Source organism: Pleurodeles waltl, chromosome 4_2, assembly GCF_031143425.1.
Source record: "Pleurodeles waltl isolate 20211129_DDA chromosome 4_2, aPleWal1.hap1.20221129, whole genome shotgun sequence".
NCBI classification, from domain to species: Eukaryota; Metazoa; Chordata; class Amphibia; order Caudata; family Salamandridae; genus Pleurodeles; species Pleurodeles waltl.
The window spans coordinates 34,116,273-34,142,387 of record NC_090443.1 but is presented as its reverse complement, the minus strand read 5'-3'; the positions used below and the strand labels follow the sequence as shown (position 1 = coordinate 34,142,387).

The following is a 26,115-nucleotide window of genomic DNA, read 5'->3' as shown; positions in this document are numbered from 1 at the left end:
CTAAAGGGTATAAGTGAGCTACGGTGTCATCGGGAGCACTGATGAAATAAAAAGGAGTTCCTCAACAGCAGATTGTAAATACAAGCAGAGCACTTCACAAACCAAGCAAACACAACTGGAAGCACCGGAAGCTGGGTCGAAGCAGCACTACAAAAAACAAAAGTAACAAGAACAAAGCCAGAGCAACGGAGGCAAAAACGTGCCTGGAAAAAGGCTTACATTAACAGTTTCTAAGCCTGACTACCTTTATATTGTTCCTGTGTGTTCAACCTGACAAGAAGTAGAAGAGTGAGAGGCTCACAATCTTAACCACAACGGGCTGGGATGGGGAAAAAAAGCGAATAGCAGACATAACCTGCCATGGGGTTGGAGTGTCCTTCAAAATGTTTTCGGACTGTCTTTTCATGCAAGGGGTAGAACTGCCCAGGAGGAGTGATTCTGCAAGGACTAAGACAGAGCTTCCAAATCCACTTTGCAAGCAACAATTGTTATAACTGAATCAGCCAATTAGGATGTAAATGGGAAATTTAAGTCAACCGCACAAATCACAGGACTAATCAGTTACATCAAAAGGTTGATTAAATAATGCCGTCCGTTGTTTCATTATTGTTCTCTAGTGTGGATAACATCAAGTTCCTACTTCTGCAGAAGAAGATGGCCAAACAACAGGTTTTCAAGCACACAGCACTTAAACCCATCTGTGGAAAGTCAAGTGTGTCAGTCCATCTTTCCAAGAAAACAAAATCTCTTAGTTAGCTTGGCAAAATAAGTGAAGAAAATGGAAGAATTTTGTGGAGTGAGCAGTAAGACCACTTAACTCCATCAAATCAAAATGCTGGCAATGATTTTTGATAGAGAGATATGGAAATGTTAAAACGGTCTTTGAAAGGTTGGTGCCTCAAGCTGCTGTTTACAAAGGAGAGAATCTTCAACCACCGCCTCTTGACATTAAGACTGACTTAAAAAAAAGCCTTGCATCCAGTTTGTACATCCTTTGTTGAATTTAGTCCCTTTAGGACTGCTCTTGATGATCCAAGGATATTCGGATCTCAGCCTTCAGCGACTGAATGGTGTGGCTTTGAACACTGTGTCTATGTGAATTGATGTGTCTACAATTACATTTGCACATGACGTACCCCTCTGAAGGCCAAAACCGTAACCAGAAGTAAATCCTCGGCACCCTGGTTAGTGGCAGAAATTAAGGAATTGAAGTTGAAGTGTCGCAGACAGGAACGTAGGTGGAATTCCACTACTGATGCTGAGGCTAAAAGCACTGAAAAGGGGAAGCATATAGTCTTGCTGTTGCACTACAAGCAGGCAATTAAATCTGTCAAGGTAGCTTTCTTCACAGAAATAAATCAAGGCAGCAAGCAATTCTTCTAAACTATTATTTAATGTAGTTAAGGATCTGTCTGGTGTTGGTTTTTGGCGCCCAGGAATCAGTCTGGTCTAACATCTGGTGGCCGGGGGAATGTGGGTCTCTTCCCACCCTGTCAAATCAGCCAAGAACCAGGGCATCATATTTAACAACACTCCACCCAGGTCAATCGAACGACAAGTCCATGTTTCCATATCATCAGAATCCTGAAGAAGATCTTTCCTTACAACCCTGTGGATCTACGCCATGTGGTCATCATTGCTCTCATTACATCATATCTGGATTACTGTAATTCTCTTTACCTTAACATCAATGTGTCTTGTGTCCCCAAGCTGCAGGTTGTTCAGAATGCAGCTGCTCGCCTCATTCGGATTATTCCAAGGTAGGTTTCGGTCAGGAAAGGTTTACGGTCTCTTCATTGTCTCCCATTCAAAAAGAGGATTGTCTTTAAGGCTCTATGTAAGGCCTTTGTGGCCCTACACCAACAAATCTTGGATCAGCTGAACTCTATTTCACTGGTACTCCTCAGGCAGACGGCTTAGGTCCTCCTCTCGGAAATTGGCATATGTCCCCTGATTTCATAAATCCAGGTGGCTGTAAAGCTTTGGAACATCTGACCGACATCTGACCGACCCACATCGTAGATATAGAGTCCTTTACGGTTTTTAAAAAACAGCTGAAAACATGTCTCTTTAACCTCTAACTTCCTTAAGTAGTGCCTCTGTGGCATCCCTGGGTTTTTTCCACTAGCACTTTGACACATTAGGGTGTAGTGCGCTCTATAAGTGCTAAATACATGCATACATACGTATCTGAATGCTATATAGGTGTATATAGGTGAAGACTTTACATTTGCCAATAACATGTCATCATGTGAATAACATATAACACCACCATAGGACTAAATTAGACTGAAAATACATTTCACATCGAGGGCTTTTTGAATTTGACAATGCATTAACTGTGGTCATGTATTTGCCATAATACAAAAAAGTAACTCTGTTAACTGTTGTCATCTTAATCACCTAAATGATTCAACTGCAGGGTGACTCACCAGAAAAGGCTACTTTATATTTCCCTCTGTAATCTCCTCTACCATCTCTCCCTTTGGCATGTGCCCATGAATCTCTCTACCTTCACTGTCCCTATCTACACTAATCATGATTCTGCAGATGGAATTGAATTAATACACAACTATGTTAGTCTGTGAGGGTGCACTGGACTTGTTTTCCAATACTTCTGGAAGTTTCAAAGCAGCTTTGATTTTCATAAAAAGCATGGGCAAAGTCGCCACCTTTCTTGAATATGTATGCACGTTTTGGGTCTCAGTTTATCTAGTCAAACTGTATGAAAGATTCAGCTCAGTCTTGGTCATCAGTTTAGGCATCAGATTAGTGGTTGCAAACTTAAATAAGTACAGAATTTCTCCAACATGGCATCAGAAAGTGTTGTAGGATATATATTTCCTGCATCAGTCTGCACCTGCAGTGTTGTTACAAGGATGGCTGGCTCCAATGCCAGGTATCATGAAGGAGTGTCAGGAACCACTGGTGTGTACCTTGAGGGTGAGGCACTATTGCAAATGGTGTGGGTGCTGCCAGCTATTCCTGAAGACCACCAGGCTACAACGCTCACTAACTGGATTCAGGGATCACCATCTGCAAGTTTGTGCAAATTGAATAAAAGGTGTTCTTGTATTTCCAAAATGGTTACAATTTTTCAAATATTATAAATCGCATTATTATTTTGATTAATCACCAGTCTATGTTGTTAATACGAAATAAATCCCTCTGAGAAACACTGAAGATGTTGAACTTTAGAGCAATTTATTACTGAGGTAAGTGTTATAGATTTGTTTAGATATGTGCTGTTTACCTAACTTTCCTGTGTTAGCCCCTACCATGAGAATCTCAATCCTACTCACCATTTCCTAGACCCAAACAGAAGGCAACAACTGTCAATTGGTCCAGCACTACAGTCCCATAGCCCACACCGTGTTCAGATGCTCCCAGACGCACAGACACACCACCTACAAGCCAATTCAAATTCTCCCAGCCACACCACCTACCAGCTGGTTAAAGTTATCCTAGGCCCAGAAACACCACCTCCAGGCTAGACTAGACTCTCCCTTCCACAAACTCTGAGACACATCACCAGACGTTTGCTTCAGACTCTCCTTTTCCCACATCCAAAACGCCACCTCCATACCAGTATAATTTCTTCTCCTCTGAGGCTCAGAGACTCACCATCTGCCGGAATGCTTTGGAGTCCTTGGTGCGAGAGAAGGAGCGTTCTGGTACCCAGCGTGGCACCAGACCTTCATTGGAATTGGCCCGGGCACGCTGCTGTTTGGCTATCAGAGCCTTTTCTTCTTTCTAGGAGCCAAACCAATACAGATCAGAGACCAGCAGTCTAATTACCAGCGCTGGAATCAGAAGTCCCAGGCGCAACACCCCACTCACTACCATGGGGGACTCACCCGTTTCTGGCTGCACCCTACAATAAGGAAAGTCTCAATGTTGTGCTCCTTCAGATAAGCGTTCCTTTCTCCTCCATGCCCAGGTTCAACCTCATAATCTCCATTCAGATACTGAAGTGTAGCCCTTGTTATGTGTATCCTCCTGTAGAAGAAGGAGGCAAACATTGATTCCACAACTTTAGGATCCACCTATGGAATGGTGTGAAACAATACAATGAGGGAGGAAAGGCAGGACCTACTATATAGTGCATTGCAAGACCTAGAGGATTGTTCAGGGACGGTACACAACAATACTATGAGGTGATACGTGCACAGTCCACCGCATTAATAGCAAAGGAAGGTCAAGGCATGGTGCCCAACAATACCATGAGTGCCCTGTGACATGCATCTACCCATAGCAAAGGGTAATGGTGCACAACTTTATTATGAAGGCCAGGAAATGTTGCACACCAATACCATAGAGAGCCCAGGGTATACTGTATTACTATACCAACAGGGAACAAGGGTATGTTGCAGAATACCACCATGATACCTCAAGGATATGGCACACAAGACTACCACAGAGGGGATAAGCCGGGCAGCACAACAATACAACAAGGAGATTATGGTACGGTGCATCACAATACGACAATGGGGCCATCGCATCATGGCTTACCACAACATCAGGTGTGGCCAGGAACAGAGCATCAACCCAATATGATAAGAGACCCAGCAAAACCTACCACAATAAAGTCATGAAAGGCCCTTGGCTTGGAGCACTACAAGAATACTGGTGTGGCCTGGTGACTGGTGTGAATCAATAACTCAAACGACTTTCAGATGAAGGGAGCCAATCCCAGATCAATGTGATGGTGTCACCAAAATAACACTGAGGACTCAGATACGACATCATATGGTGCTTCACCACAATATCATGAGTACCTGAGGGACAGCTTCAGATGATGCATCCCATAACAACATAAGGGGCCAGGAGATGATATCACATGGTGCATTGTCATAGTAACACCAGGCCCCGAGTAATCTCTACAGCATCACAAGAGCGCCACAACAGCTAAAGAAATGGCATCACATGGTGGATCCTGGCTCAGTAAAACACCAGCCTATAAGTAAAACCGATTATCAGCGCTTGACATTACACCGGAGTCCATTTACCTCCCTCTCACAATCCCACATCCTACTGCCCTTCAAGGCAGCAATCGGATCATAATTTTCCTTCTTTCTTTTCAAGGACATTACAACACTACAAGTCCTACTTCTTCTGCACAAAGAAAGATGGTTATGGGATTCACTTACCCAGCTTTGCCTCCAGCCTCCATTTGATTGGCCAGTGTGACATCATTAGACCAAACATCAAACTGCCACTTGCGTAGCCCAAGAACCCCACAGTGAACACGACCACTGTGGATTCCCACACGCATGTTCACGTTGACCCCGGTTACTTCTCTCACAAGCCTGCAGAAGAGTGAGACAGCATCAGATACCATGGATTGTGTTTACCTGCAGGGCCATTATTGTCACAAGAGGAGAATTAACAGCCAATAAGGAAGCAGTATCTGCACAGTAATTGCTAGAGAGAAGTAGGGATGCACGGAGCTAAGTATCCGAACAGGGGAGGGTTCATTTACAACAGCTGCCTGAGGGGAGCATGGGTTTAGAGAACAGAGAGATGGAAAGGCAGGGTAGGCACCACCCATCCAACCCAGAGGAAAAAAAATACAGGTATCTTTACTCAGCCCTACATAGCCAACAATCACCAACAACACGTGGACCAGAATGTTTCCTATGACTGACTATGTCTGCTTAGCTTTAGAGACCTACTGTGACATTCACCGGATGATGCAGCCACAAAAAATTGTTCAGGCAAAGTAGTGCTAGGCAACCTTTATGTATCCAAGGATATTCCTTGTGGAACTCACCTTGTGCCACCTGACACTCAAGCCAGCTCACCAGAAGTTGAGAAGGCCCCTGAAGACACTCTAACTATATTCTGCTGCACCTCAAAACTTAGATCCCCCTTCGCTACTCCATCCTCTGCATTCTGGGCCCAGAGCTCTGAAGAGACCTCAGACCAGTGTGAATGTGTAAGATATTAACATAAACACACAAAAAATACAGGGAAGCGTTGGCCATAGCCCTCAAACCCCAGGAGCACTGGGATGCAGTCCTCACTACCAAAGGGCAGACAGCCCATTCCCAAGGTCATTACTGCGTCACGCTAAACATACAAAGGAGAAGACTGCTTTAGAGATGTGATAGTCCTCTCCCTGGCTTCTGTTCCAAAATTTGGAACACTCTGACCTCTACAGTTCACCCTCACACACACTAAAAACTCAGTAACACATTTGAAGTGCTTGAGGGGAGGGAGAAGACGGGGATTCTAGCACCATGGCTCCCCACATCATTCCATTTTCAAAGGGATCATGCCATTTAGTACTGAGCTGTATTTCTTTAATTGAAGGACACAGAAAGTAAGAAACCTTTAGAAAGCATTGGCCTCTACTAAGTCGCCTTATCAAAAAGATTCTAGATCAACAAAAAAAGTATTTAAATAATGTATATTTATTCTAAGCTAAGAACTACATAAAACAGATATATAACGAAAGGGCACACAGATCTACGAGAAAAGACTAGAATGTCAGGATCTCAAAACTTTGGACTATTTATCAAGCCTCGAGGCCGTTTCAGGGCGTCTTTTGGTGAACAGACAATAAAAGGAGAGAAAATGCAAAGCAGGCAAAAATAAGAGTCCAAAATGTAAATTATCTTTAAATCGGCTGCAATTCAAATTAACTATAGTCAACAACATTCTGTTCCATCCCAAGAATGCTAGAACACTCATACAAGATCTCAGGTGAGAGTGTGGCGGGACACATCATCAAAATTATGATTTGAAAGAAACATGTACAACTTCTTGTTTTTTACAATTCTCTCTTTAGGCAGCCCCTGATTAAGTTTATGAGCCCCAGCCAACAAAGCCAGGTTTAACATTACACTTTAAAGTCAGACTTTCCCCTTTTCAGCACACCTCCCACGCTAGGAACCAGTGAGAGAATGCAACGGTTATTTCATTCACACTGGATCCAAAAAAAAAAAACTTTACCAATGTCCGCAGCATGTCTGCGTTTCATGTGCAATATGTAAATAACCTAAGGGAAAGTTATTTTGTAGACAAGTCATGCATCGTGCACACTGTAACATGGGAGGAAACAGGACATAAACCTTTGAGGCAGATTTGGCCAAAGACTATGCTTATCTTCAAGTCTGTCATACAGCAAGCATAGATTTGGAGGACATGAAGTCTAAAGGAAGCAGTTTCACCTTTGACAATTGGTATCCTCAGAAAGGAACCAGCATTTCTGGTGGCTCTTGAAGGGTTTTCGTTCTGGTTCAGAGCGGATAATATGAAATGTTCAAGAGTCTGAGGTGCCACCACCAGGGCCACTCAGCACCTCTGCCCATGGAAGGCCTGAAGTGAAATCGGTTAAGTCACTGCCTCTGAAAGGCCGGTAGGTATGATGCAGGATTTATGTAATGGTATATAACTCAAAAACATTTGACGGGGTGAGAGACAGTCTGTCAACTGTCCCACAAGGTGAGGGCAGTTGCAAACCATATCAAGGGTACCGACACATCAGGTCAGTGCTTCTGGATTTCTAGTGGGGGAGGGGCAGTGATTTGCATTTCAAGTTTATACCTATGGGTGGCTGGACGGGCTTGTGTGGATACAGTCACAGGTTACATCAATGGCTCTGTGGGGCTTAGCATTTGAGGTCATGTAATTTACACGTCAAACCTGCGCCTCACAGATTAGTACGCACTGCCAGGCAATAATTTTGCAACCTGTGAGTCTCTGAGGATAGAGGTGAGGTGCTGGAAGTTTGTCTTCACGCTACTGATTTATGAAGCTGTTTTTCCTACTCAAACCATATCTCAGTGTAACGGACACTCGCATGCAATTCTGTTCAGAAGCGCTCCTTTCACTTTCTGTCTTAAAGTACACAAACATGCAACAGACCCACTTCATGGTCTATTTCCCTACCACATCTACCTACTTCGGGGTTCTCCCCTGCCCTCCCTGCTGTCTTTAAGCAAGAAACATGGTCATTTTGGTGACCAAGTCATCAGACTGTGACACCTACCTTTATATCAGGTGTGACCACTACCTCGAGTTGCCATTACTCTACTACACAGTAGCACCCAAACTGAAGTAAGGAGAGTAAATATGCCCAGTTGAAGCAATGGCATGCTTAGAAAATGCTCGTGGACTGTGTAATGCTCAGGCCGGTGCAGATTGGTCACTGCATGTAGGGGTGGTTGTGGACATGGCTTACAACAGTATCAGAGTATGGTAATTTACACTGTTTCTGGAATTAATCAATCATCTTCCTCTTGGAGAAGAAAGACAGATTACCCATATGCAATAAATCCCATTGGCCAGCCCTTCTTCACAGACACTGACCGAGGTGCAGAGTCAGGAACATCTGGGAGGTCAGGCACGTCTCGGGCGCAGAGGACTGACAGGAGTGCAGGAGCAGAAATCAGAAAAGTGCGTGCACGGGCAGAGGTCGAAAAGAATTTCAAGGGAAACAGTAAGGTTTATAGAGGGCTAAGTAAGACAGGTGTGGAGATAAACAGGTTTGGCCTTCAAGAGCAAATGGAATCACTACTCACGAGATGGCTTCAATCATGTCGACTCCCATCTCCACACAGCAGTGAGCATGGTCCGCTCGAGCCTCCGGAAGGCCAGACACGCAGTAGTAACAATCTCCCAGGATTTTAATTCGCAGACAATGATTTTCCTGGAAGAGGCAGAAGCAGTACGAGTTAGACCTGTGAACAACGCCAAAGCAAACAGTACAATTGCGTTCTCGCAACATTTTTAAGGGCGTTGTCAAATAAAACGACAGTAACAAACAATAAACACTTGCATAGACAATTAACAGCAGCCACAACAACTAACTACTAAGAACATATACATGAAGAAACGAAAACACGCATATTTAGGCACAAAAATAAAAGAACAAAAACAGAAAAAAAATCAACTTATTCAGTATCTGTCTCTGACAGCCGTCCTATAAATAAGCACCGCACGTTTTACATTGTAAACCATGTTCATTTTAACAAACAAACAAAACCACCTGGTAGGCCTCGAGTCTGCCCAGGCTGCGCACATGCGCAGAAACGCACGCGCGCCCACACAACTCAGTCACTGCCTGAATGAACTGTGCTTTCCCACAAGCCAGGGATGCGGCGACCTATAAGCCCACCTACCGACGCCAGCTTATCGAAGCGTGCAAACAGCTCATTGAGTGTCATGACCAGTTCCTGGGCGGTGCACTGCGAGGCCAAGCTGGTGAATCCCTCAATGTCAGCAAACAGGATACTGTGGGAAAAGAGGAAAGGTAGTCACACCACACGTACAATTCTGCGGCGATTCCAAAGGGGTGGTAAATAGTTGTGTGTAACACTCCGCCCAGCACAGACATTTTTCAGAGGTCCAATAAACTTTTAGCGAAGCGAGAGTGGACGTTCAAACAGGTTTAGTACAGTTCGAGTTTTCAGCAGCAGCCAGTGCAAAACTGCAACGATGCCTCAGAGTTGATCAAAGCAGCTTCCTTAATAGTTGCTCAGATGCCATGTTCAAGGTCAGGTAAGTAAAAGAGATGGGTTAGCGGACGAGCTATGTTGCTCGCTTTATTTCAGTACCGCTCGTCCGCTAACCCACATGTCTTTTGCTAACTTTAGTCCCATGTGAAGGTTATCCAATGCCACTGCATGGCAGTCGTGCCTGTTCACAAATGAACGTGACTGCTGCAGTCTCATTCGGTAGGAGGAGGGAGCCTCAAGCTACATGCTTCAGAAGATCTCCCGGTCCATGATTCTCTCAGTGCCTACTGTTAACTTTAATAATATGAACTGCTGAACGGCACCATCATTATTCTCAACATGGGCCCAATAATACTGCCTTAATGGTTTGGTTGGTACAAACATAAAACGAGTCCACAAGCGATCATTTCAAAACATACAGGTAGTGAGTGACAGATAAGTCCTCCCAGTAAGTTACTGAAAGCAGGTGATGACTGTGTGAGAGAGAGTGAGAGCTGGGGGAGGTGGGTAGGGCTTGTTTTTAAGGAGTATGTGGTTGCCTTGTGGGAACACTTCCTAATTGTGCTACTTTTTACGGGCTGTATACAGAATCAACGATACTTCATGTTTTGTAATTTGCACATGCCTATCACGAAGTTTCAGCACTTTTTTCACCTCACTGATCACTACTGCGAATTGTTTTACTGCTTGTGGTCTAAATATTTAGCAACACCAAGAGGTTTCTTAAAAGTAAGGAAAGCATCAGCTTAAGCTACTAGCTAGCTGTGGACTCGGGTGAACCAGGCCTGTGGCCTTTATTGACACTCAGGGGAATCTTATGAAGGGCTAACTCCCAAATTTATTTTCAGCCTCTATGAAACTGTGTGCTTTGTGCAAGGCAATTACACATACAGACGGACAACACAAATGTCTAGTACAAATCAGTGCAGCCGTGGGGATTTGAAGAAGGGAGAGGGTGGTTGCCAGTCTAGCCCTATTGAAAAGAAAAAAAACACAATTTCAACGTAACAAGAGTTTAGAATATATTTGAAAATAAAATACCTAATTTACATGAAATTCTGAAACCCCCACAGTAAAAATATAGGTTATGCTCCAAGGTCAGCGTTATGGATATAAAAACGCCAAATAGCACATTAAAAAAGGCAAATTATGTATCTCACTTACCCTGTAGGTTAAAACGACTTTAAAACAACATACCTTCAAAGAAAAACTATTTTCCATGCCAACTATACAGCAATAGTTTCACACGTTTACAGAGAACAGCAATTAGCTCCTGGGATAGTGCAGAGGACCACACAAGAGTGTGCGCTTCAAAATTCAAGTAATGAACTTTAACAAACATGAAAACAACTCTTCTCACTAAGCGACAAGGTATATTCAAGAAAAAAAAAAATCAAGGAGTGAATATGTTACTTATATTCACTCTTTTCTAAGAATCGCCCACCATCTCAGTGATACTTTATCTCCAATGGATCTGAACGTTTTTAAGAATTCCCTCACCCGGAACTAGGCAGTGCTGCTACAGCAGACCCCACAGGGAATCATTGATGGATTGGTGCCATACAAGTATTGCCCAGGTCTGCAGCCACCCCCCCACATCCCACCCCAGGCCAGAACAAAAATGTGGAGTCCACTTGAAGAAATAATTAGAAACATATTTGCCAAAGAAAAACTATTTTCTTACAAAACAGCACAAACACGGAAGGTATGTTAACGTCTTTTTCTCATGAAGACTTGTTCCTGCAGAGCATTCATACAGAAAAAATCCGACAGCAACAACCTTGACAGTAGGAGTCTCCAAAGAACATAACGAGCATTAAAAAAACATTAAACATCACGTACGGAAAAATACTTATTTCTTGTAATACAGTCTAAGAAAAACTGTTTACGTTTTAGTGAATTCACCGAGTCCTTAAAAAATAACTCTATATAAATAAAATAAGATAGGACGAGGTAATTGCCCGATAGATGTGTAAAACAGACACCCCTCTGGAGAGCTCAAAGGTAGATACTCTTCCTTTGAGTGATTCTCTATCCCTTGGGAGTCTGTTTATAGAATTCCTAGAAACAGAGCACGACCCACTCTCAGATCATCTGGCCCATCACCTCTCTACATTTATTCAACCCAGAGAATCTAATAAACAATTGTTTTTCAATGACAGAAGCCTCAAAGATCAACAAGCACTTGCAATGTAATATGTCTCACATTTGCCTGAGTTAGAGTGATTAGCACTGTAAATTCATAACTAGACTTTTCTTGCTACATAAATTGGTCAACCCTGCCTCATCATTTCATCTATTCCTGCCATATATTTCCAGTGGCCTTGCATATAACTAAAGCATTTCCATTTACCTTTATTTGTAGCAAAAAAATAAAAATGTTGCCATTTAGCATCCCAATTTAAATCTGCCATGCTAATTCCAAAAGAGTACCACTTTCACTACCACACAAACAGAATTTCTGGCTGGCTAACACAATTCCCCCCCAAAAAAGACACGAGACAGCCACAGAGGAGAAATAAACTAGAAGGGTCACCCAAACATATCAAGAGTGTTCAAACAGTCATAGTGTAATAAGGATGTTAAGATGGCCTGAATTATGGTCATAACTGTAATAAAACATATGAAGTATCATATAAACCTTTAACAGAAATAGACTTTTGGCATTAGACTGTAATGCTCAACACAGCCCCTAGATGACACCAAAACAAAAATATAATTTGTAAGAAACATGGTCATGTAACCATATTGTTAACAACCAGAGGGGATAATCCCATGAAAAAAACAGGTGAAAGTAATGCAGTGGAACATATACTTCGCCCCTAGAGGGCAGTTTTAGGGCTAGCACGCCTACTGCAATGATATTACAAACAAGGACTTTAAAACAAAACTTCTCCCAGCTGTAAAACAAAAGTTGTAGCTATGAGAACGCTTATAATATACTGAATGGTGGCAGGGGTTATTATTTTGGGGTCCCCACTAACCTAGTGTGGGGACCCAGAGATGATGTAGACAGAATGAAAGTTTTGAAGATGGTCCCATTGTTCTAGGACCACCACAGGCTGAGTTATGAGCAAAAATGTTTTGTAAAAGTAATGCCCAGCAAAGCATTATAGGGCAAGTTTTCAAGCCACAAATACTATAGTATGTCGACTGCAATGCTCAAAACAGCCTGTAGAGAACACCACAATGAAAATAGCATTTGACAGAAACATGGCCAAGTAACCATACAGTCAGCCCTTAGAGAGCACAGCCGCATGAAAAAAAACATGGGACAAAGTAATGCAGTGTAACCATACATTTTGCCCCTAGAGGGCATAGTACACTACACATATTTAAGGCTAGCAGGACTATTGCAGTGGTATTACAAACAAGGGCCATAACACCTAACTTCTCCAAGCTGTAAAACAAAAGTTCCAGCCATGAGAAAACTTAAAAAAGATAATGAATGGTGGTAAGGGTTATTATTTTGGAGTCTCCACTAACATAGTGTGGGGACCCGAAGATGATGTAGATGGAAAGATCACACTGTGGTCTATGTTTTGTAGGTGGTCCCATTGCCCTAGGGCCACCACAGGCTGAGTTATGAGCAAACATGTTTTGTAAAACTAATACCCGGCAAAGCATTATGGGTCGGGTTTTCCCGACTGCAGTGAACATTGTAGTATCAGCTCTCCCTCTGTGCCCGGAGTGCTGCTTTCACATTGAGGATTTCTGTTTTATAAAAAGCTTTCACCAATTTCAAGTGTTTTAAGGGGAGAGAAACAAGAAATGACTCTGATTAGGTAACTGTGAACAACGTGACCAGCGCTCCAATATCGCTGATCAAGTTCACACTGTTGTGTCTGTTCACACTGTGAGCACCATGGCCACCATGCAGCATGAAGAGGAGAGACAAAAGAAACAGTTTGCCCACGCTGAAGTATATCAGCAATTGTGCAATAGTCCATGTAACAGGGGGAGTCTGCAAGGCATGACAAAAACAGCCCCAAGGCAGGACAGACGTGAAACATTTACCAATGACATCAAGTAATTTTTGAAAGGCAAGTCCACAAACGAGTGAAAGTGATGGGCGTGACATGGGCGTAGTTAAAAGCCCACAATATTTACAACAGGTCAAGGCACTTGTGTGCTGAACCTAAAAACGTTGATACTGAAAGAGAGGAGTTTGTATAAAAAAGGCAGCACAAAGGCATTGGTGCAACAAGGGTTTGTCACCTTTTTAGGAAACTGGCAACAAGTCTCTTGACGTGGATTTGGAAAATTCAAACAACATTTCTCCCTCTAGAGAAACAGCAAATATACAAAAAAGGAAAAATAACAGACAGCACAAGTAGGCCACATTTTATGGAATACAATACTGATAAAAAAATTAAATCATTAAGACAATCTGAACAGATGATCAATACAAATCTAGAAACAGAAACAACTACCTTCTGCCAAGTGCGCCTAGCAGATACCTGTCCAGAGGAAGAATTCTCAACTGGGGAAAAAGAATCAAGTCGCTAAAACGGAGCAATTGGCAAGACCAAAATGGACTATAAACATTGACCATAGCCCTTCCTCTCTTTTGCAAAGCACAATAATCAGTCACTCCTTAGCAACTTGTAATTTATTGTTCAAAGTTGTAATATGCTGTTTGTGGTTGAAAATAATTACATTTATTTTTAAATGGTGGTAGATTTCCCAGAAACCCAAATATCAAGACACATTATTGACACCGATGATTAGAAACTTTTGCACATGTGAGCTAACAGATCATTCGTAGACACTGCTAAAAATACATTTTGGGTTTCACCTTTCTTTCCTACAGGTTTTACAAACCACCCAAAGCAACAACATTGAATGCGTCAATGGCTTGAAACTAGCATCTCTGGAGCTAACATCAGGTGCCAGCACCACATGTCTCAGCAGTCGGCGAAGTCAATCTCACCTGACATTGTCGTGCTTCTGGATATAGATTTTATGGAACATCATGTCTTCCTTCTTGGTGTTAATGTCTTCCTTCATTTCCCTGGCCACATGCCGGGGCAGCACCGAAAGGAGGAGACGCTCCTAGATGGGGAGAGAGAATAGGTCCAGTACAGCTTCTCCTAATACCTTCTCCAACACTCCCCAGCAAACTCAAGTATCCGCTTCAGAGGCTCTGCCCTTATCACATGAACCACTATCGACCTGTCCAAGCACCCTCATTCACCAGCAGGGCCTTAAAACCATGCACTAGGAACCTCAGGAAAACTGGAGGGTGAACTCCTCCTGCCCCCAACCCCAAGCTAATGTTCTCACCATTTGCTGCCCTTCTGACTGCTGCTGCTCTGCTTCTCCCTTTACTGGTAAGTAGTCCCTCCATTTACTACTGCTCTGAAGCTTTCTCTCCTTTACTCCCTACCAGTTCTCATAGTTTGCTCCACCTCCCATAGACAGTACCTGCTGTTGGTTCTCCCTCTGAAGGTGTAGCCTGGCCTGGATGTAGCCTCTAGTCTCTTGGAATGCTTGACGTTGCGACACCTCCGCTGGGTAGTGGGTGCAAATCCCAATAATGTTGGTGCAGAGAAATATCAGGACATTAGCACTAAGCTAAAAGAGAAGAGAACACACTGCATCAGTGGCAAAGTCAAGGACATCTGCAAAATAATGGAACTTCACAGATAAGAGGTAGGAGCTTAAAGAGGGAAACCTGCTAATGGGTGCATACTACTCCCAGATTCAGAAGCTGCAGAAGGCTGGAGATGACACCAGCTGAGCCAGCCAAATCAAGCAGAAAATGGTCTAGTTAATGTGCAAATGTGTGATGATATTCAATTGTCATGATATGCATCATCAATACACAATCAATGGGAAGGTAGTTACATAACAAACGTTTCATAGTTTACTTAGATTCAGAGATCAAGCATGAAATACATTTTAGTCTGAAGAGATGAATAAAAATGCAAATAATAAATGCCAGCAGGATCCCCTACTAACTTGACTCAGATTGCGCAGATATTGCCATAAAATTGTAATTGGATTTATATAGCGCTTATGATCACATTTAAATAAAAAGAAGGGTGAAAACTCAAAATAATGAGTGCATTGATTTTTTTTTTATTTCAAACTTATTAGTTCTAACATAGCAGTAAGTTGAATTTACTATTACAACATTTAGTTTTTGTGCTTTATACTTGTAGTAAAGTATATATGTCAGTCGTGGAAAACAAGCTAGCAATTGAAAATTATCTTTGTGGTGTTGGTGCTTTCAAGTTCAACTTGATCTGGTATGGCTTACTTTAATGCAGTTATTTCCAGTGGGAAGAGTTTAAAAGTTTTATTTTTTAAATTAGGGTTGATTGTGTTGTGGTACTGACCAACGCTACTCAGATGTGCAAAAGTCTACAGAAGTGATTCTGCAGTTCAGGCATTTTCTCAATCAACCTTTCTGTATGTTATCTTAGTAGGGTTTTAGTCTGATAATTTTCCTCCATATCTTCAAGCGCAGCAGTTACCTTATCACACAGTTTGGCAAGTGGTTTTCCTCACTGGCCCCTTCTTCCTCCTGCATGCTAGGCCATGCTCTCACTCTTGGCCAATGCCTCTGCTTCTCTTCCAGTTTTTCCTATGGGAGACTGTTGAACTCTTTTCAATGCATCGCTATAGGTATTTTAGCCAACACCATTGTTAGGTCACTATATACATTACCTGCTTTCTTTCTTTTATGAAAAGTGAATAAGCCTAGTAAATAATGACCAGGTTCCTGTAAGCCCTTCCTATTGAGGGCGCGTTGTAAGTGTGAGGCTACTCCACTCCAGAACGGACTCACACTCAGGCATTCCTAATCCATGTGCATAAAATGTCCGTCTGGATCAGCACAAATGGGACAGGCCGGCCTGTTATTCTATTAATTATTTTGGGTGTAAGACATGTTCTGTGAAAATTATTTAACTGTGTATACTTGAACCTTTTTGTGTCAATTTATGAAGATATTCGAAGGCCATCTTCTATTCACTGCTATGCAGTCCTCTGCTTAGTGTATTCTCCCAATCCTCTCTCAACCTCGCAAGACTTTGTTTTTTTTTAATCGAGATAAAGGTTTTATATTACCATGATAGTAACATTTGGCTGTTTCTTACTGCAAAAAGGACAGGCATTACTTTGCGTGTCTGAGGCTCCAGTGCGTTTTGTCCTCATTTCACCTGCATGATTATAAAACCTGCTCCGTAGGTTGGGAACTGGTTAGGCGGGAGGCCTTGCTCTTCCCTTAGGTCTCCAAAGTCCTTAGCTCACCTACCCACGAAACAGTTCCTAACATTGGTTATGCTACCATAATCCAAGAGTTCATTCTTCGGGTAAGAAGTACCCCAGCCATGTTTGGAAGATCTGCAAGTAGTAAAGTTGAAGTACATAGTGTGGTTTGTGCTGTTTGTCTGCTGCTTCCTAGACATTGAAGTTTCTGAGTACCCTAGGGTGGGTTCTCGCAGCTTTTGCACTGCTTGCAGGTTTATCAGTTGTCTGGCCAGGCAACATCTGTGCCTTGTGCATTCACCCCATCCAGAGAGCTTGCTACCACTGCAACAGAGTAGCTAAGTAATACAGTCAAAAGTACATGGCCCTGGTCTCCCTCCATGACCAGCAGTTTCAGTATTGTCTAAGCTCATCTTAAATCTGCCATTTCTCCATTGATCTTTTAAATAAGGTCCAGATCTCTGAATTAACTTTGGGGGATTTAGACTGGGAGCTCTGCAAATTAGTGGGGAAACCTAAGCATCATTGCCATCCTGCAAGGGATTGCTGCCCAGCACTAATACGGCTAGTGTCTTCCACACAATGGCTGAGCCATCTAATTGCAATGCCTAAGTACCAGACTCCCATAGATTTTAATCATTTAAGTAAAAAGCGAATCTAAAAGATAGCACGCTCAAAATTAAAGGCATAGAGCACAATCCGTACTGAGCATGTCAACCTTAGTAGCAAACCCTTTAATGAACCATAAGAGAGTTCAAATGTTCTTATTTGGAGTATTTTTCTTCTTAACAATTAAAGTCTATGCTTCCTTATTCTGTGCTGTCTGCATCTGTCATTGGTAAAACTCTTCACATAGAATGGTACACATACCCATGTACACATACCCACACACTCAAATGGCAGTGTGTGCGGGACAATAAGGCATTTTGTAGAAAGCAAAGCAATGACAAAGGTGACTATCCCTGTGAGGTACCTTAAACTAGAACTGCCTAAGCAGAAACAGAGCACATATTGGAGTACCCTATCACCAAATTCGAATACAGTCCTGGGTCAGAAACAAATGACAATGGCCAGAGCACACCTGGTGGGATGGAAATGCCCTCTGCATGGTTTTGCAGTTATGTAACTAAGGGCAGCGTGTAAGCCCTGCCCTTAGTTACATAACTGTAAGTCTCTAGAATATGTTGACTTTTTATGGCATGGGTGTGTGACAATCAAACGGGCTCTGTAGTCTGCCAAGAACACCAAGCGTACCTTCCTTGGACCTAGGACTACTGTTCTCATGTTGGCAGACATGCCCAGTAGCATATTTTTGAATCACAGAGGTTTCCCACTTTCCACCAGCACTGGCGAGTATCCTACTAGCCAATGGAGTCCCAGGGTTGCCATCCCACGGATGTCAACCCTTGTGGATATTCGGGCGGGTGGTACAAACCAGGGAAGTAGGTTTGGCCATTGGACAGTTTAGGCTGAAGAGTGGGGTTAAAGCAACAGTTAGGTCACTTTCGCCTGGGTCATTCCCCTTCCTAGCACAGCTGGTCCTGGTGTAGGAGCTGTATAATTGGGTCCCGGTTTCAGGCCTCTTTTGGACTAAGCAAGGTAGTGGGGTAATAATGTATCTGTTTTAGTAAGCAGATAGTATCATTAATATGGTGGATAAAAATCAGGCAGTGAGGGAGTAATTGAAGGTGCTTTTACTGTTGGGAGGAAGGATTTGTTGCAGCCCAAGGTGCTTTCACTAGCGTGGGTGAGCCTAGCTCGCCTGAAGCGCTCTGCAGTGAGTGGGGTGGCTGCAGCACTGTTTGTATGCTCCCCACCGGGAACTGAGGGCAAAAGTAGCGAAATTAGAACAGCCCCAGGAGGCAATAATTGTGGGGTATAAAGAAGCAAACCATGCACTTACTGTAGAAGAGCAAGAAGTCACTTGGGGGCAATGCAGGGCTTGTGTTTACGTTCAGGCGGGTCAGAGACCTGCCAGCGTCCAGCACAGCCGCCTGTCTCGAGCGCATAAAAAAAGCCAGTCAAGGCGGCTTCAGACCCACCTTTACAGAGTGTGGAAGCAGAGTCCGACATGCAGATGGCAGTAGTGTGCTCGCATGTTGTACATGCACACACATGAGGTCAGTGTCACAGAAAGATAAGAAGGACTACAGCCTTAACACGATCTGCAGCACTTGGGCCAGGAGTGGAGCCAACTCAATGCAGGGCACATATTTCATGAGAACCAGCAATGAATATAGCGGAGAGACCAGCATGGTTTACTCCACACACAGCTTAACCTCCCCACCGCCAAGAGTCAGAAGGCAAGACTGGCAGCAAGGCAACATACATATTACAGAGACACAGCGGCATAAGAATATAGGAGGAGTGCAGAGGGGGCAGGATCAAGTGCAGCAGTTAAAGACAGAGTGTGGTCAGTATGTGGAGAAAGGAGGAATTAAAATGGGTAGATGGATTTGGGTTGATGAGGGGCCAGGTCAAGGTAATGACTAGGCAATGAGGTCTAAAGCAGGACTCAGGACCACCCATCGCACAGGTTGGGGTGACCTGCTGGGCAACATGGAGACGATGCCACAAGTGTTATAGGGCTGTGATGCTAGGCGACCGGAGAGGTTGGGAGCAGCCTCTGGCACCCAGTACGAAGAGAGGAAAAGGTCTGAGGGGAACTTACTGACAAGGAAAGAAATTATGCAAACCAAATCAACTGGAGGGATTGACATTGATTGGAGATTTTAGGACGGGGGCGTGGAGGATGGTGAGAGGCCTGGAGTGCGTGCAATGGTGAATGAGCAGGAATGGAATGTGAGCTAGACTATGATGAGGATGAAGAGGAATTAGAAGAAGGGGAAATTCTGCATAGGAAGGATAAAGAAGTAGCTCAGCCTAAGAAGTTGGGGGGTGGGAGGGCTAATTTCTCTTGTACTAGTACACACTTACACAGGAAGGGAGCAAAAAACACAAAGCAGTTGGACAAGGATCAACCGTTGCAGTGAGATGGAGATGGGACCAAGCAGAAGTGAATCAACTAAAGCATTGGTTGCAAACAGGCGAGTCCCAGTGGTGGAAAGGTTGGGGTTTTGGGCATAAATTGCAAGTTACGAGTGTGGGGGATTGGGAGTAGACAAAGGGGTTGGCACTGAGATCAAAGGGGGGGAGGGGACAGTATCAAAATAGAGGATGGGATGTCAACCAGAAAGGACAAAAGGGTATGAAGGATAAAGGCACTGGGGAGGAAACCAAAGGGAAGTACGCAACACCTGAAAAGGAATTATCAGAGGGCAAAAGCAAATCTGAAGGGACAAAAGGGGATGCTGATAAAACCGTGGTTTTCAGTAGGCTTCCTTACATGGGTGTGTCCATGCCATTGGGGGCTCACCTTTCTAACGCTATGAAGGAGAACATTTGGAAAAGTGAGTTTGACGTATATAAATTACTACATAGGGAACTGCAAGCAAAGAAACGTTCCAGGGAGGAGGCTTGAGAGTTAGCTAGGCATCCGAGGATTCCAACAAACAATAAGCTGTGGGTTCAGTGGATGGATCCACAGAGGCCACCGCCCACCATGCATACAGCCAGTGCTTTAGCAGTACCTTATCAGCCTTTTCATGGAAAACCCACTCCAGGAGGGGTGAGGAACTGGAACAAGGGACAAGTTAGTGTCTCTAGGGCTTGCTGAAACTTCTGTGGTTTCTGTAACAGAGCCATGTGTAATACAAGCATGAGTGTTCCAAGTGCGGGAGGAGACATGCAGTACTTCAATGTTATGGGGAACAGCAACAAAGGGGGGTGGGGGGGGGGCAATTGACTAGAAAATAGGTCAGGGGGGAGGGGGTTTATGGGTTCTGGAAACAAGGGCTTTTACTCCAGTTAAAATGAAAGCATTGAGAAAGTGGCAGGCATTTTATCCTAACAGGGAGTTGGCAGTGACACTACAGTGGGATTTTGAGTTGAGGTTTTGACTCGGTTATCAAGGCCCTAGGATCAGACACTTTGCAGACAATTTGCTCTCAGCCTGACAGAACCTGATGGTGGTTATAGCTAAGCTGGAAAAGGAAGTTTTGGAAGGAAGAATGGTAGGCCCCTTCAGTTATTGGCAGATGAATTTAGGCTTATCCACTATATGTCTCAGGCTGAAGGAGCTTCTGGTAGTGACTTAAATGCGGGGGAAGATTAAGCAGTATAGTTCGCATCTTTGGATGTAGCCATGGCCATCATTCGCCAGACTACTGTAGGGGTTGAGTTAGCAAAATGTGACATCAAATCTGCATTTCATCTGCTAACAGTTCACCCCTCTGATTATTCTCTGTTTGGATTTACTTCCAACAACAGTTTTATGTTGACAAAGTTCTTCCTATGGGCTGTGCTGTTTTTTTGAGGTTGTTTGCACTCTTCACTTCTTTCCTGTAATGATACTTTACTGCTCACACTGGTTCCAAAAGAGTTACTCACTACCTAGATGACTTTCTTTTTGTAGGTGATGGCATTACTAAAGTTTTTGAAACCGCATTGCAGGCTTTTCAGGCAATGGCAGAAACATTAGGGGTCCCATTGACCCCTGAAAAAACAGAAGGTCCCAGTACACAACTGCTATTCTTAGGAATACAGTTAGATACAGTCAAGATGAAAGCAAGTTTGCCAGCTGCTGAGGTGCAAGAATTGGTCAGTTTGTTACACCAGGCTTTACAGTCCAGCAAGATGCAACTTAGACAAATGCAGCAGTTGTTAGGTCATCTCAATTTTGCTTGTCGGGTGGTTATAGCAGGAAGAGCATTCTGTTGCAGACTAGACTTTGCGATGACAGGTGCCTCTCTGCCTCACCATAGGGTGCAAATTTCTGCAGCCTTGAAGGCTGAATTTGAAGTGTGGCTGGTTTTCCTAAAAGGCTTCTACGGGGAGTCAATGTGGTCAGTGGAGGAAGATTTTCAGTGGCAGGTTCAGATATTTTCAGATGCTGTAGGTTCTGAAGGTTTTGGGATATTTTGGTGATAGCAGATGTTGTGCAGAACAAGGGCCACAGCACTGGAAGACTGAAGGCATGAACATTGCCTTTTTTTTTTTTAATTCTTCCCTAGCAATATTGGGGAAGGGGCACTAGCAAACAAACCTGTGCTTTTCCATGTGGACAATAGAACAGTGGCTGATTTGGTTAAGGGTCAGAGAGTGAAGGACAGGAGGCTCCTCAAGCTTTTACAGCGTTTTATGTTAGGATCCGTAAATCACAACATTGTCTTTCAAGTTCAGCATGTGCCAGGCAAGGATAACAACATAGTCTCTTCTGCAGTGGCAGAAATTCCATGGTTTGGCACTTACATCGGATCTGTAGAAGACAATAGTACCTCGGGAGGTTTGCGACCTGGCACAATGAGGATAATGGACCTAGTAGAGAAATATATTGTTCCAAGTACCTGGAAAGCATACAGAAGAGCATGGGCTGAGGTTTTGGGAAGTGGAGCTTGCTTTAAGACTTACTGTGAAAACGCCATGCAGAGGAGGGTCAATAATGTTGTAAGATTTATCATGTTTAACAGAGACAAAAAAGTGTCAGCCACTACCATAGCGCGGTTACTAGCGGGCATTCGTTTTAATGGCAAGCTGTTTGGAGGATATGAACTGTCTGCAGGTGAGTTGGGAAAAATAATTCTGGCAGGGTGGACAAGAGAAGTTCAGAAGAGATCTGTGGTGAGAGAACCAATAACCATGGGTAAGTTGCTTAAGTTAGTTCAAAGGTTGCAACAGCACTGTTACTCCAACTTTGAAAGTAAATTGTTTCATCTTTGTATGATCTGGTTATTTTTGGGGGCTTTTAGAATAGCAGAGCTTTTGGAGGGGAAGGGACAGAGGATTGGCGGTCGAACATGTAAAAGTGATAGGTGAGTCGATCAGAATCCTCTTAACCCATCTTAGACGGAACAAACAGCTAAGGGCAGGAACATTCTGTTTCACAGGATTGGGGTCATTGTATGGCCATTGGGGGCACGGCAACCCTCCAAGCAGGTTGGAGGTGCTCAAGGGGTTTTCGGTTTTAGGCACCAAAATGGAACTAGATTGACAGCTGGTCAAGTTTTAGAAGTTATGAGAAAAGTTTTATTGTTTATGGGGGAAATCCCAAGTAAATTTGGGATGCACTATTTTTGTACTGGTGCAGCATTAGAAGCTGCAAAGTTGGGGCTCTCTATATGTGGGGTAAGAATGTTGGGCACATTGTCTTCTGACTGCTGTTTATGCTACATTAGAGGTTTAGAAGGGTTGTGAATGTAAAGCTAAATCTTATTTCTTATTCTAGGTTGTCTGGCGAGACTGGTTTTGGCGACCTCCACAATTTGGATTGTAGGGCATTCTTTTGGGAAATGGGAGGTGAAGCATGCTGAGAAAAGACCATGGGGAAAAATATGGTTTTTCGATTTGAGGATGTGCAACTGCATTGGTGGGGATGGGGGGGGGTTGAAGTGGAGCCAATTACTTCATTGTTTGTCTAACTTGACTGGTAACAAACCTTGTCCTGAGGTTTTAATTTTGCATTTGTGGGGAAATTATTTGGTCAAAGAATCAGGGCTAGGATTGGTTAAAGCTATGAGGAGAGATTTGGACACAATAAGCAAGTCATGGTCGGGGATGTACATAATTTGGAAAGCTTTTGTACCAAGGAAGGTATGGAAGGGAGATTTCAAATTTGCAGCTGAGAAGGCAAGAAGGAAGGTAAATAGGGACATGCATAGATATTGCAAGGCCAAGGGGTTGGGATGGTTAGAACACTGGGACATGAAAAAAGATGATTTAGAATTTTTCAGGCACAATGGGGTACATTTATCCTTTTTAGGTAATGACTTGTACATATTGAAGATAAAGGACACCTTATCTAGTCTGTTGCACAGAACTGTCTGGTGACAGACTACTATAAAATATACTCGTCTATCAAAATTACCTTCCTTGGATTATGAGTTTGCATATCAAAGGACTGTTTGGCGACAGTCACATGCGTACATTGGTTAGCCTTCTCTCAGTCAGTTAGGACTGTTTGTCGACAGTCCGCTATGGCGTCGTGACGACAGGTAAAAGCTTGAGACTAGGTATAACAGAATGGGGACAGGGTTGCAGGTGCCTCGGCAGGGTTTTGTCTTGGCGGCAGAGACGAAATAACTAAAGACCAGATGGACGGGTTGGGGGCCTGGTCGGGTAGGCAGGTCTCAGGGAATGCAGGGGATAGATGGTTGGGGTGGGGTTCTAGAGGGCAGAGTAGGAAGGAAGATGATGAGGGGGAATGAGTGTTTGATTGACTTTGGGATACTGTTTTGTTTGGGGGGAAAATTATAAGGATGGGGGGGGTGAGGAAATCTGTTGTATTATGAGGCCAGGGTTGTTTAATTATGTTTGTTAACTTAATAGGAGTCTGCATACCTGTCCTAATAAAACGGCCTTTTTTACTCTAAAACTGCCTGTTTTTTGTGCCTCCCGGCCCAAAGCCCTGAAGATCTGCCCAAGATATGTGGCAAGGCCTTTCACTACATTCTGAGTCCATAGCACGTGCTCTGGGCCCCCTTCTGGCCTCAGTGCGATAAAAGTTGTGGCAAGCATGGATCCGCTGGTGGGAAGTTGCAGACCCTGTCCCTGAAGCCAAAGTGGCTGCTTCCAGCTAACCAGTTAACTGGGTCACTGCATTCCCGCTGTGAATCCAAGATCTGCTGAGCGCCTGGAAATAATCAGCCATCGTCACCTGCATTTAAAGCTGCAACTTGTGCTGGTGGGAACCCTGTGCAACATTTGACCCCCAGCACCGTGATACAGTTGTTGAGTCGCGGCGGTGGAGGGTAAATTGAGGTCAGTCATTGGGGCCATTATGGTGAAACGTGTTTAGGCATAGTACAGAGGACACAGACAGTTATTCTCTTTAATCTGGTCCTGGTGGCGGCCTCTCCACTACCTGCCACGCCCGCCTGGCCAGCTATTTAACAGCAAACGACGTGATAACACAATTGCAGCGCGTGGAACAAAAAGACACCATCCAGCGGCTGCTCGACGCAATTTTATCTTTCTGCACACTAGTTTTGCCAAGAGCATGGCATTACAACAGTAAGCCCAGAGCATGGGCTCTTAGGACCAGCACCATTCTCTCCCACTGGGCTTTCCTCAATTTGCCAATAGAACTTTGGGTGGGCTCTTCATCTTCGTTTGGGTGGTAGGGTTCTATCTGTCCTGACCTGCATGAAGATGGTTATTGCTTCCCTGGTGTGACCACAGCCTCAGCAACTTCCCGTCTGCACCTTAAGAGGAGGCAGGCTGGATGCGGTGAACAACAACAGGGATCCCAAGATTTAAGCTGTGTTGCAACACGCAAGTAAATCTTCAGTCATTGACATTGTTGAGAGCTACATGGTCGGCAAGAGACCTTTTTCTGATTCTAAAACCGTAAGCTAATGAGGACACGCACAGGAGACTGACCTATGCGTCACAGACACAGTAATCTGCTAGCATCCTCTCCTGTGAGCCAGTGAATTTCCATCTGTATCGTGTGTGTTTTAAATGCCTTTCCTGCAGCACTGAAGTAACTCCCCGTCTTCCTTGCACTTATTCTTTTTGGGTTTTATTGTGCAATTGGCACATGAAAGTACTTTTTCTTTTCAAGGTAAAATCACTGAGCTGCAAATTCCTTTTTAGCAACCTCTGTGTTCTGTTCATAGTCTCTAATGTCACCTCCACCCTAAGAGTTGTATTGCTTACCTCATTACCCTAAGAGTCAAGCGCTACAGGGGTTGCTCCACTAGGTGCTCAGTTATTAACCGCCATAGTAAATCTGTCCAGGAACATCGGTGATAGACAACCTCCACATTTGAAACCCCTGTGTATCATCGTGCCCCAGGATGGGTTCTGACAAAGCCACTGTGTAAAAATATGTAGACTTCAGTAGACTAGCTCCTACGTTTTAATGCTACTATATCCACTTGTTATGAGAGAGCGCATCTAACTAGTCTGAAAATGGAGATTCATGAACCATCTGCATTGCGGGTATAAATACCAGTCCTGCCCAACTCACGGTGGTGCACACTGGTGCAGTTACTTCCTAAAAAATAGCTAGTACTGGACACTGACTGTTGTACTTCTTCTAATCCTCAGCACTGACCAAACAGTGCCAGTCCTCGACTTACTTAAAAATCAGGGCATCGCCCCTCATAGACAAACGCCGTTAGTCTCATTCAGTGTTCCATATTTGTACATGACATCCCCGCATTTGCCACTTTTTACGAGAAGCGTATAGTAGCTGGCACTCAATTTCTCAGTACTGTTACTTCTTAATATTTCTTTGAGTGCTTGCTTGCCACGATTCTCAGAAATACATCTAAGTAAACACCTCATACACGCATAAGTTGGCCAGTTTCTGCAAACCTCAATATACAGTGGTTGGTTCCCACAATAGTTGGATTAGCCCAGAATACCACAC

The 26,115-nt window shown here is 43.7% G+C and overlaps 1 protein-coding gene across 1 annotated transcript in view; it reads right to left on the bottom strand.

Moving 5' to 3' along the window:
- The window catches only part of ADCY6 (adenylate cyclase 6), a 362,703-nt gene that overhangs the window by 191,390 nt on the left and 145,198 nt on the right, over positions 1 to 26,115 (bottom strand). The window contains exons 4-10 of the mRNA XM_069230504.1: positions 14,892 to 15,041; positions 14,398 to 14,519; positions 9,129 to 9,240; positions 8,529 to 8,656; positions 5,151 to 5,309; positions 3,858 to 3,999; positions 3,625 to 3,753 (exon numbers count right to left, since the gene is read on the bottom strand). Coding sequence (XP_069086605.1) covers positions 3,625 to 3,753; positions 3,858 to 3,999; positions 5,151 to 5,309; positions 8,529 to 8,656; positions 9,129 to 9,240; positions 14,398 to 14,519; positions 14,892 to 15,041 — 942 coding nt within the window. The remainder of the gene's footprint in view (positions 1 to 3,624; positions 3,754 to 3,857; positions 4,000 to 5,150; positions 5,310 to 8,528; positions 8,657 to 9,128; positions 9,241 to 14,397; positions 14,520 to 14,891; positions 15,042 to 26,115) is intronic.